Source organism: Mus pahari, chromosome 22 (genome assembly GCF_900095145.1).
Source record: "Mus pahari chromosome 22, PAHARI_EIJ_v1.1, whole genome shotgun sequence".
Taxonomy (NCBI): Eukaryota; Metazoa; Chordata; class Mammalia; order Rodentia; family Muridae; genus Mus; species Mus pahari.
Genome location: NC_034611.1, coordinates 27,349,414 through 27,362,102, shown reverse-complemented (window position 1 = coordinate 27,362,102; position 12,689 = coordinate 27,349,414). Strand labels below are relative to the sequence as shown.

General features: G+C 37.8%; 1 protein-coding gene across 1 annotated transcript in view; it reads right to left on the bottom strand.

Moving 5' to 3' along the window:
• Window positions 1-12,689, bottom strand: part of Cngb3 (cyclic nucleotide gated channel beta 3) — a 193,970-nt gene that overhangs the window by 159,340 nt on the left and 21,941 nt on the right. Inside the window, exon 3 of the mRNA XM_021222281.1 lies at window positions 10,635-10,761. Coding sequence (XP_021077940.1) covers window positions 10,635-10,761 — 127 coding nt within the window. The remainder of the gene's footprint in view (window positions 1-10,634; window positions 10,762-12,689) is intronic.

Genomic DNA, 12,689 nt, shown 5'->3' with positions numbered 1-12,689 from the left:
CACACACACACACACACACACACTATTATAATTAAAATATTTTAAAAGCCCTTCTGTTTGTAAACAACCCTAATGAAACTATTTGGATCATATAAATAATAAAGGACCTTCTGTTTACAGCACAGAACTGCTTATTCCACAGAGCCAGATAAAAATATCTAAAACCACAAATATTGATAATGAAAACTGAAAACAACAAAAATGAAACAAAATGTAATAAGTTACTAAAATACATATAAATGTAATGCAATATTTAGGGATCTACAGGGCCACATTGGCCAAAACCTTAAAAAGAAATAGCATATCCCTGGTACTAGGGCTTTAAATTGCTAGCAAAACACATATTTTAATGAGCTAACAAGAGGGTTTATAATACATCATTGACTTAGTATATGATCAGTTTCTGTTTATGTTCTACATAAACTGTAAATAATTACATATTATTTTAGACTTAAGGCTTCTCTACAGTCCTTTGAGTCAATTTATTAATTTAAGTTTTCAAATATATTGTATATTTACTTATTTTGAAATATAATCAATTATACATAAGCAAAGACAAGTATTTTACAATCACTCATACTAGGAGAGCAGAATTATGAGTTACATTTTGTAGATGACAGAACTACATTTGTTTTCTCTCACCTACTGTTTCATAATATAGAACTGTATAACTGTAGCATATAGAAGATAAAAATTGCCTTCTGAGTGTTTACCAAAAATATGTAAAACTTTCAGATTAAATAAAGAAAACTTAAAATTAATTATTTCTTCAGTAATTTTTGATGCCAATCACTCTTATTTAGGTTTTATTATATTTGAAATTGACTTTATTTTTTTGGGACGGTTTTATGCTCACAGTAAGCCTGAGCTGAATGTATTGCTGCTTTGTCTATATTCTCTCCTTAGGCATGCATAACCTCCCCATCACTGACAACTTCCAGCCGAGTACAATGTTCCTGATAACTGATAAGCATGCATTGGCACATCATCACCATCCAAATTCCCTAGGTCATATTTACAGGCAAGGAGCAGCTTTGAGATCACAAGGCGGCTGGCTTCTGTCCTTTCATAATTTCTAGCTTATAGTCTCCACCACTGAACTTTGCCTTTTATGACCATTTTAAATTTATTTCCTGATTGGGTGCAGAAATTTCAATTTGTGTCTTTCTTTGTCAGATGATTTTTTTTGCTCTGAGGGACATATGTTAAAACCTTATCTATAGTCTCTTCAATTTTGATTAAGTTAATACCTGTATTTTATTCTTAGTATATTTTGAGGGTATTAAAGATGGTTAATTCTGGAGCTGTGTTGAATGACCATGGCTCTGGAACACAGATTTAGGATACTCCAAATTCCATGTTTCAAGATGGAAGAAGTCTTATGAAATTTTTTTTTTTTTTTTGGGTTTTTCGAGACAGGGTTTCTCTGTATAGCTCTGGCTATCCTGGAACTCACTTTGTAGACCAGGCTTATGAAATTTTTTTTTTTTTTTTGGGTTTTTCGAGACAGGGTTTCTCTGTATAGCTCTGGCTATCCTGGAACTCACTTTGTAGACCAGGCTGGCCTCGAACTCAGAAATCCGCCTGCCTCTGCCTCCCGAGTGCTGGGATTAAAGGCGTGCGCCACCACGCCCAGCTTATGAAATTTTTATAGCTTTATAGAAGAAACAAAATCCTAAATTAAGGCAAGTTTAAGATACATCAGAGGGTACATCAGAAAGGCAGGTGCAGCAAGACGGGAGGAAGCTTTTCTATAGTCTTAGGATGCGATTTCACGTCATTCATAGCTTTTGTGTTGGTGGAAGTTAGTGGTCTACTACGTTAACAGATTCCACTAGTCACAAAATGTTACTTCACACACAGAGGCAGGCAAGGGAGGGCTGTTCCACAATGCTCTGAGTAGTCCCAGAGAAAGTACTTCACCCCTGAACCCTCAACATTCCAGTATCTTCAAAGCGTTAGGCTCCAAGAATCGTTGAAGAAAGACCCCAGACCCAAATGGTGTGCAAAAGCAGCGCGGTTATTCAGCTGAATTTCCTGCATGCAGGCGAGGTCTCCCTCTTTGGAAATGGAGACTTAGGTGTGTACTCTGCGGGGTCAATTTAAAGTCTGTTGTGGTAGGAGTGGATGACTTTTACGTTTCTTTTCCTTGATTGGTTGGCTCTATCTCCAGGGGTATGTGTGCCTTTGTAATTAGTTAGGGCTGTGGGGACTTTCCAGGGTAGCAAGTCATCCTCAGATTGGCTGCCCACAGCTCTGGTTGGCTGACCACGAGTTCTTGGATCCGGGTTCTCATTTCTGGCAATCAGAAACTTATACCTCATCTCCCAAACTGCCAGTTTGCAGCCTGTCATGGAGTCGGCCTGGCTCTGGCTAACTCATTCCTCTCACTTCCTCCTCTGGTTTGTAACTGAATCAAATCATTGATTTGTCTTTTCTTTTTCCCAAAGACCAAGTCATTGGCTATGGGGTCAGTTGAGACCTAAGGATCATAAATTATTGTCAAAATGCGGGCCTTTTGACTTAGCATCTCATCCTGTAAGGTTGGTTAATGGTTGTCATATTTTTTCTGTAACTGCTTCCTACTGGCATCACGATGTTGTCATAAGGGCCCAAGAAGGGCCATTTATCAGAGGCACCTGATTAGCATTTGATCCAGATGAAAGAAAGGGAGACGTCACATTGGTTGGACAGTTGTGATAGTCAATCATTCTCTGTTCTTCATAGGGGTTTTCATTTACAGTTCCCCTTGTTGGCTAAGTTACCCCATTATTTTTTGAAAAACAATTTCAGCAGGTATAGAATTTAAGCCTGGATCATGAAATCTGAATCATGCCATTATTCTCTCTGTTGGTGTCCATAGATTTTGTTGAGAATCAAATACTTGCTTTGTACTTACTTCCTGGTTAGCTTAAAGATCTTATTTCTGTCTTTTGTACTTTCGAGTTTCACTAGAATGCATTTAAGGTAAACTTATTTTTGTTGATTTGCGTTTGTTTGAGGTTCCAAGTCTCATGGTTTCTTTCGGCAAGTGAGTTATCTTTTCTCTCTTGGCATTTGTCTTCTGAAATTCTGATTCTATGCATGTTGTGTTGTGTTCGCTCTCACTGTACTCTGTGTTTCAGATCCATTATCCACTGTATGGATTCTTCAACTGTGTAAACTCCTCTATTACAAGTTCACTGACTATATTTTCATTATAGAAATTGTGCTTCATTCTTTTGTGAAAATACATGTGCTTATTAATTTGTACTTTTGTTTTATTTCAACCATCTCTTGATTTCTTTTTCTTTCCAATAATTTATTTTCTTAGTCACTTTATATTCCCATCAGAGCCCTCCTGTATCTTTTCTTCCCAAGCCCCCCCTTACAGTTCCCTTTCCCCATTATTTCCTCCTCTACTCCAAAGAGAAGGGGGAGCCCCCTTGGTTACCTCATCCTGGGACTTTAAATACCTTTTTTTTATATGATACCTGTTTTTTTTATTATTATTATTTCATTTCAGCTTGTGTTTCTATTGTCATATTTGCAGAAGTTTATGCTGTTTAGGTCTTCCTATGTGGGTTTATGCATGTGACTTCAGTGACCTATGAAGTCAGAAGAGAACACCGGGTTTCCTGGAGCTGGACTTACATCACTTTTTTATTTGCCCATTACGAGCTGCACATAAGAGTACCATGAGCTCTTAACTATTGAGCCATCTCTCTAGCTCTCATTTAGTAATTTTTTATTACCAATCACAATATTCATTGTGATTTTTATCTGTTGGGATATTTTGAAAACTGGTTTCAAAGTTTGATTTCCCCCCACAAAATAGAGACAATGTCTGCACATTCCCATTGAATAATTCCAAATGTGTGTTTTAAACTGGACTAAGTTTTTTTTCTAAGATACAGATGTAAGGAATTTCTGTTGAAGGCCTGTTTGAATGCTGACTCACAGCATACAATCCCCAGGGAAGTAATTTCTTTCCTTGTCATAATCTTAACTTTCAGTGCCTATCTTTTTTTCCTCTTTTCATCTTGTCTAGTCCCATCTTGTCTCTCATCTCTTCCCTCTCCCCTCCTGTAAGTTAGAACTAGAACAGAGTCAAGTTCTAGTCTCACTGTGTGTTTTGGGGGACAGTTTACTTCTCAGTGGTTTGCTCTTTGGGGTTCTAGTTTCTAGAGGAGTATCCAGTTTATCCTTCTGTGCAGTTAAGCCTCTGGTGTTATCAATATTATATTTTAACCCATATCCTGGCCTTATAAATGTGGACAAAAATCACAGGAACGAACCTCAATTCTTAAAAATTTGCATACATTTATTTTCTATCAGCTTAGCTATACCATAAAAGTACATTTTAGTTAGTGATTTAAATTATAGTCTCTCTGAAGATTTTTTTTTCTTTACAGATATTTAGTCTGTCATATGGCTAGTAAGAGAAGTTAATGATCTTTATTGAGAATGGATTTGTTGTTCAAAGTGTTTTACTTTTTATTCACTTGTTTTCTGAGACACCACCTCATGTAATCCAGGATGGTCTTAAAATTGCTGTGTTGCAAAGAGTATTCTCCAACTGTGGATCCTTCTGCCTCTCCCTGCACAATTCTGGAATTACAAGCATATGCTACTACAACTAGTCCTAAGTGTTTTTAATAATTAATCACAAAAGCAGTATTTACCTTAGAGGGAAGTTTTAATTTAGGACTAAAAGTGATAGCACATAATTTTCACAATACTTCCCAACATACTTCCCAAAACACTTCCCAAAACTAAACTAGCAAATGCATGGCTGTTTTCCCTATGTTTATTTATTTATTTATTTATTTATTTTTAAGTCACAAGCTTACACATCATTGCACTATGAATTTCGTCTTATTTTTGTAAACTTGATAGCTGATATTCCTTTCCTATTTCAGCTATAAAGTCACATATGGATTGTTAAAGCATCTTTCCCACAGCGATTCTTGCTTTTGCTAGTTACAGAACAATAAACATCAGTGTTTATGAGTGCTGATGAGCTTCTGAATTCTCCTCTCCCCTCATTGTTCCTGCTGTGAAATGATTGCTTAGTTTAAAGCCACCCAAATAGAGACTGATTGCTATTATGAACAGAGCAGGCTATTCATAGAAATAACCTTCCATCTCAGCATCCTGGGGAGCAGTGAAAGCTGCATCCTGTCCTGGAGAAGTCAGGCTCGCAGCAGCCCCACCCAGACTCAGGCACTGAATGCTTTACTCGCTTCCTTGTTTGCCATTTAACCACTTAACCTATCAGCACCCAGCTCTGGCTTTTCTTTCAGATGTAGCTATTTGACATTTTCAGGCAAAACACATCTTTTGCTTGGTATTCATTAGTGTCCATCAAACTGTACCTTTTTTTATATTAAAAAATAAGGATGTGCTGAGATAGAATGCTAGAAACAGACCCTTTTTTTTTTCTTGGTAATGGACAAATGGCTTCAATGGGTCTTCCTAGGGTGAACCCTCTGTCTTTCAGAAGCTAAATGATTCTCTGACAAGATAACAAATTGGTTGAATTTTTTGAAGGAAGATTTACAGAGAATTTCTCTCCTCAAATGGACAATTTAGAAAATGTTGTGAAAAGATATAAAAATGGGAAAGATATCTGAATGCCACTTTAACACAAATAGATTCCAATCAGAAACATGGCCATGCAGTCTAAGATATTTAAAAAAAAATCTCTTCCTTGGATGACATACATTTGAGATTAGTGTTATTACTTTTGATGGAAAATTAATTTTGGCTATTCTTAAAATTATATGCAGGACAATTTAAAAGTATTATTGACATTTTTTGTTTTATGAAAATCAAATTTATATAATAAATTCTATCATGTCTTTTTGTGCTTATATTAATTACAAAGCAAACATACTGTACTTAAATTCATATACACAAATTTTATGCTTACAAAACAATATTTGAGGCCAAGGCACAATGGATTATTTTGTTAATTGAATGCTTACATTTTTTAAATTTTATTTTATTTTATTAGATAGTTTCTTTATTTACATTTCAAGTGCTATCCCGAAAGTTCCCTATACCCCCCGCCTGCCCCTGCTCCCCTACCCACCCACACCCACTTCTTGGCCCTAGCCTTCCCCTGTACTGGGCATATAAAGTTTGCAAGACAAAGGGGACTCTCGCCAGGCCTGGTGGCGCAGGCCTTTAATCCCAGCACTTGGGAGGCAGAGGCAGGCGGATTTCTGAGTTCGAGGCCAGCCTGGTCTACCAAGTGAGTTCCAGGACAGCCAGAGCTATACAGAGAAACCCTGTCTCAAAAAACCAAAAAAAAAAAAAAAAAGGGGGGGGGACTCTCTTCCCAATGATGGGAGACTAGGCCATCTTCTGCTACATATGCAGCTAGAGACACGAGCTCAGGGGGTACTGGTTAGTTCATATTGTTGTTCCACCTATAGGGTTGCAGACCCCTTCAGCTCCTCGGGTATTTGAATAGTTATCTTTGCAGTTCTTTCTATGACAGAATGAAGATCATTAGTTGTGTGTTCAAATGAATGCAAATTTCATGTTCAAGAGTTTCGAGTAAGCATGAGCTTAGCAAAACAAGGAGAATGTGAAGTACTGAGATTATGTTTGAATCAGAAAAACAAGCTTCTGTGTTGTGTCAGTTCCTTTATATATATATATGGATGGAATGGAGACGGTGAGAGAAAGTTCACATTACATAGCCACTTGACGGTTCCATGGGGACCTTGATATATGGGAAAACATGATTAGTGTGTTTTGGATGTAAAGTACAAGGATATCATAAGACCAAGTACAACAGATTACCTCTCCTAAATAGCTTGGGTCACAGAACCAGCAGACAGCCTAATCAAGAGCCTCACAGTTTGAGCTTGAATCTTTGTCTGTTCTTGTCTTCTCACAGGACAATGAAAACTGACTTTCTGAGTCTTGTGCTTGTTACTTTTACAATGGACCTTACATGATGCTCCCTTGGCCTAGACCTACATGGTTGGCTCTCCTGGTTTTCTAGTTGCTGACTGTAAAGACCAGGTCGTTTCAGCTTCTATTATCTCGTGAGCCAATCCTTAATAACTTCTCCCATTTGTGTGTGCATGTTTTGGGTTCTATTCTGGTGACTGGTGCAGGTGGCAGTGTCTGTCTTCATGTTTTCTTAAAATTTTTCCTCTCTCCATCTTCTGCACATAATGGAAATCAATATGCAAACAGTAGTATCATCTTGCAATTTTTACAGGGAAATTTCACATCGATATCACACAATAGTCCCAAATACCTGTTAACTCTTTCAGACCCAATAATCTCTTTTTGGTCCAAAGTTTAGGTCAGACAATGAAGTGAATGTACTTTAAATAAAAAAAAAAATCTTACATTTAGATTTTATTAATAGTATATTTTCTCCAAACTTAAAAACTGAGGCAAGGACTCGGCGCTCACATATTTACATTAGCCTATAATCAACTAAATCCTTAATGCTTTTCAGCTAGGGACACCTTTTTAAACTTTACATTGCTCAAAGCTGAACATATATCTTGTGTTTACTGAAGGTACTAGAAGAATCTTGATTCACTGAGAGTATTACACAACTATTCCCTTCAATAGTTATCTTCGATGCCGTGTCACGATATGCAGGACACTGCTCCATAGGCTTCTAGCTAGGCAGCACGGGTTCACAGGAATCAAGAGATGGCTTCTGTAAGCCTGGGTAGCATCACACTAGCTCCCTTAGCTTTAATCAAGTATGTCACCAGAGCGTTCTTTAGTGCATGCTTTATTTTCCCTTAATTCTGAGAAAATACATGACAGCCACTCCCTAAGAAAGAAGAAGCGTTTTGTTATCTTGGATATAGTACATAGCTAGTTCATAATTTCCAGATGCATTGCTACCACCGACACTTCAGAGAGAACTATCAGGAAGACAACAAAGAAGGAATCTAGAGTTAAGTAGTTTTGCCAGCCCGGAATAGTTAGATTGACTAAAAATCTAGTAAAGAATAAAGATTTGACCCTTTGAGTACAGCATTGATTCCCCCCAGACCCTTGTGAGGTGATGGTCATGCTTACTTTCCTCAAGGATGCTGAAAATGATTGGGGAATCTTGGGTGTTGTTCATACTTAGCCTACTCCTACTGATGATGTATATACTTTTGAAAATTTAGGAGTTCTGCAGAAATGAATTCAGTATGCTTGTGTACAATTGCTGATTAATTTGATCAATGTTGTGCCAGGCATTGAGCTGGGTACTGAGGATACCATTTCTAGCTTCATGTAGCATGAAGGAGGAGAAGGAGAAGGAGAAGGAATAAGATGAGGAGGAGGTGGAAGAGGAGGAGGAAGAGGAAGAGGAGGAGGAGGAGGAGGAGGAAGATGTCATATAATCACATGAACGTCTGTAGAGATATGTGCCAGGGAAGAGCTCTTATGTAGGTAACTATGAGCTCATTAGGAAGGTCAGACAAAGTCCTCCAGTGATGTGAGGATATGATGGCACTTGAAGAATAGGTAGGAGTTTGTTAGGGCTGACAAAGGAGGAGACAGTTGTATGAGCAGAGGAAACAATATAAACTTAAATATAGCCTTCTGAGATTTGTTACTTGTAAATGTCACATATATTTCCTCACATGGAGGGATGAGATGAGAGCTGTGCCCAAGCCATGCAAACACGCAGCTTAGGATGAACCCAGAGCACCCCATTCTCTGTTTTAACTATTCCTAGGCCTAGGTCTGGAAGCTTCTAACTTTGTATAATCTTGTCTTCCAAGACCTGACTTACTCAATCTGGCTTCTTTTGGTTTCTCATTGAATTTCTCGGTTTGGAAAAACTGTCTCTGAATTCCACAAACTGAACTGCACTGACCACACAAACTGATTGGAACTTCTTGAACTCAATGGAACTCAACTGCATTCAACTGAGCTGCACCAAACTGCATCCAACTGAGCTGAATTGATCTCTACTGTATTGTCTAATCTCAACTGAACTGCCTACTCTCTACTCTTAACTCACTCTGCACTGCTCTAAAGCAGCCTCTCTTTCCTGTCTGTTGTTATGAGATTTGGGCACATTCTGTCTCTGACTCATTTTGTCAAATCTTTTTCTGATTTGTCACTTTGTTTGCCCCTCAATTAAATGTCACTTTCAATATGGCTGTTTCCTTCTACAAACTAACTTTACTTTCATTGTTTGGGATTAAAGGGGTGTCATTCCAAACAGGTCACACAGATCTAGGAGGTCCTTGGATGTGATCCCTTGTCAGAGCAGCCATGTTGCTGGATTGAAATTCCTCTAGAGTTGCCAGAGCTTATTGAAAAAGCTTAAATATGTTAAAATAAATACTAAAAAGGAAAGTTAGTTCAGAGGTTAACCTGATCATTAAAGAGGAGAGTGTTTGGTGGGAAGGAAGAAAAATTACCACTCAGGAATTCTTGTCTTCTTTAACGTAATTTTATTCTGAGCTGACCCTTTTCCTATATGAAAGTAATTAACCTTTTTTCTGCCCTGGGTTGCTTATTTGCAAGGTGAAGATAAGGGAAGCCCACTAAAGGCAATGGAAAACCTTCCATAAACATCAATAATTACATAACTAGTATAAATACTTGTGCATTTTGTTGTAAAATCTAGCCTTTAACTCAGACTTTAGCATTTTTTTTCTCTGCCTACTTTATATTTTAGATTTTAACATTGGTTTGTGTGTGAGAAAGGAAGCTTGTGTGATCTTCGTGTACAGTCAAGTTTGTGCTCATCTTCAGTACACTCTCTAGCATCTATTGTTCAGTCAGTATAGTTCAGAGTTCCATCAGGACTCTGGATCTTAAATAATCATAAAGATTCCCATGAACAGTAGATGGTTCAACAAAGTCCTGAGGCAATGAACACAGAAGAAAAGTAGGGTGATGAAGTGGGCAGGAAATAGAGATTATTTTTACTTCCTTTTACATAACAATTCTTCTTGCCTGTTACAGAAGAAGTTTATGTGTTTATTATTTCCCACACCCATTGCAATGACCTTAACCATAGGTAAGCAATTCAAATAGTGTCAGCAGGCATGTAACACCATGCTAGGCAGCATAATGAAGATGTTCCCAGCATCCAAACACCCCTGTGTGTGTGTGTGAATTCATTTACTTTGGCATCACTTTGTGATATTTCAAGTCATCTTATGCACAGTGTTTATAAAACTATCCCTTCAGTGGCTGGTAGTTTGCCTGCTTCTCTGTCTTTGGTTACCATGTTGTTCTTTCTCTAACAAAGAAAATCATAATCTATCTTCTGGAATATTACAATGTTTGTAGAATTGAAATAATGATTTCTCCATGTACTTGGAAAATTGTTCTTAAAAAACCATGTCTAGTAAGTGTGCAGGCTGTTTCCACGATGATACAGTGACTCACACACGTGGCTGCGGTGTTTGTATGAGTGGGATTTGCCATTCAGCCAGTGCCTGCCTGGACATTGGATAGTAGTCATGGCTGGTCAATAATGCATGATGAACTGCTGGACGAAGTGAATTTTCCTTTTCTGGTCCAGTTCCCTGGCTAAGATTCTGCTGTGGATTACTTGCTTCAATGCAGGAGGGAAGTAGAAATTTATCACACCACTCCAGAACTGAGTATGAAGTCTCCAACCTGTGACATGTGCTTCCTATCCTTACCTGACTGGCTCTTCTTTCCCAGCCCCAGTTTTCTCCGTCTCTGTCATTGCTCCAGTGAGTTCTGCTGGACATTCAGGGTCAGGATTTGTGGTGAAACCTCTGAGAGAGTTTTCCCCAGTGCCGTTGTCTAGGGCAAAGAAATAGCACTAAATAGAAGAATCCACACCACCCCTGACAGTTTTATTTGGAAACATGATCTACAGAGATGCTGATTCTCCTCCAGAAAATTCTTCCCGGAGAATTCCTCACACAGGACTAACCTGGAGATACTGTCAGGCCAAGGGAAAATATGCTGAAAGTTTGTTTATTACATGGTAAAAACATACCATTGTATATATGCCTCATAATGATAACAACACAGCATCGGCTCTCAGCATCCAAAAGGCACTGATAGTTTTGCTATAGTCTTCACAATTTATGACTCCACTTAATGTATGATAGATTCAAAAAAGTGAAAAAGGCAGACATTTTATGTCCTTGATAGTTTAGAACCCATACTCTAATTTTTTATGAAATCAGTTTTCTCAGTTTGATTTGATAACTTGTAGATTTGGGTGAATCATTTCTATAGAAATTATTTCAAGTAGTACATAATAGCTCTACTTTCAATTCAGAAATAATTTTTCCATTAGACTTACAAATATAATTTATAATTAACATTAAGAATTGCTATTTGGTTAGAGAATAATCTACTTATTTCTATATGTTTAAATTGTAGAAAATTTTTAAAAGCAAATAAGTGAATATTAAAGAAATTATAAAAGGTAAAAAGAGAGAATACATATTTGAGTGATTATTTGTTATCTATAGTGTCCAATTTATTTTTAAGCAGAAGTACTGTACTTAGGAAATTTAAAACAAGACCCCATCATCAATATCATTGTACTGCAAGGATAAGGTGTGATGGGTGTGGGGAGGTAGAGTTGAGTGGGTAATACATGTAGAGACAGCATGAATTAGTGAGTATTTGATGGGTAGTATGGAAACTTAGTGCAGTGGCAACCTAAAATTAGGAAGGTGACCCTGAAGAAGTCTCCAAATAATGTAGGATAGAGAGTCCTCACTGGCTATCTCTTGTTACCAAATGAAGCTTCCAGTACTAGGACTGGATATCCGTTGAAATTCCCAAATAACCCATTCTGTTGCCCAGACAACAGGTTGCTCTCCACAAACTGACAGTAAGGCTTCATTGCTGAATATAACACCTATACAACTCATTAATCATGTAGAGGTAGAGCTGGTCCCTGCATAGATTTTACCTGTTAATACTTTTGGTATGAGAAGGTACTCTGCAGGCTACGAAGAGAGAAATGAAAATATCAACCTAGCCACAAGCCTACCGTGGCATTCTCCGTGCCAGATATGCTAGGGCAATGCTTGTGGGAATATCAACAGCATCTGGTTTGACTTAAGTCCCACTCCATGAGATGGAATGCATATCTCATACTACCTGGGTGGCCAAAAGACTCATTGACTAGAGAAACTAGGTAACCTAGAGATAGAAGGTAAAACCAAACACTACTGGTGTTAAAAATTAGTAGTGGTATTCTCCTATACTCATTGAATACTTAGAACATATAGTTCTAAATGAGATCTCTCCACCATATTCCTCCCCTCAGAGTTCAGGGAACCCCTCAGAAGAAGTGTGAGAAAGAGTGTAAGAGCCAGAGGGGTGGAAGACACCAAATAAAAATAACTAAGGACCTCTAAATCACCTAAGCAAAGCTTATATCAACTCACAGAAACTGAAGCGGTAAGCATAGGGTCTGTGCAGGTCTTCACCAGGACCTTTATGTGTATATTATAGTTTTCAGTTTAATACTTTTATGACATTGCCGAGTGTGTGAACCGATGTGTCTCTGATTCTTATGCTTTCCTTCTCTTGGGCTCTTTTCCTTCTGTTTATTTTCCTCATCCAACTTCCATGACTTTTGTTTTATCTTATTATATTTTATTTTGTTATGTCTTGTTATCTCTTAGAAGCCTGTTCTTTTATTTTCTCTTCCTTCCTTCCTTCCTTCCTTCCTTCCTTCCTTCCTTCCTTCCTTCCTTCCT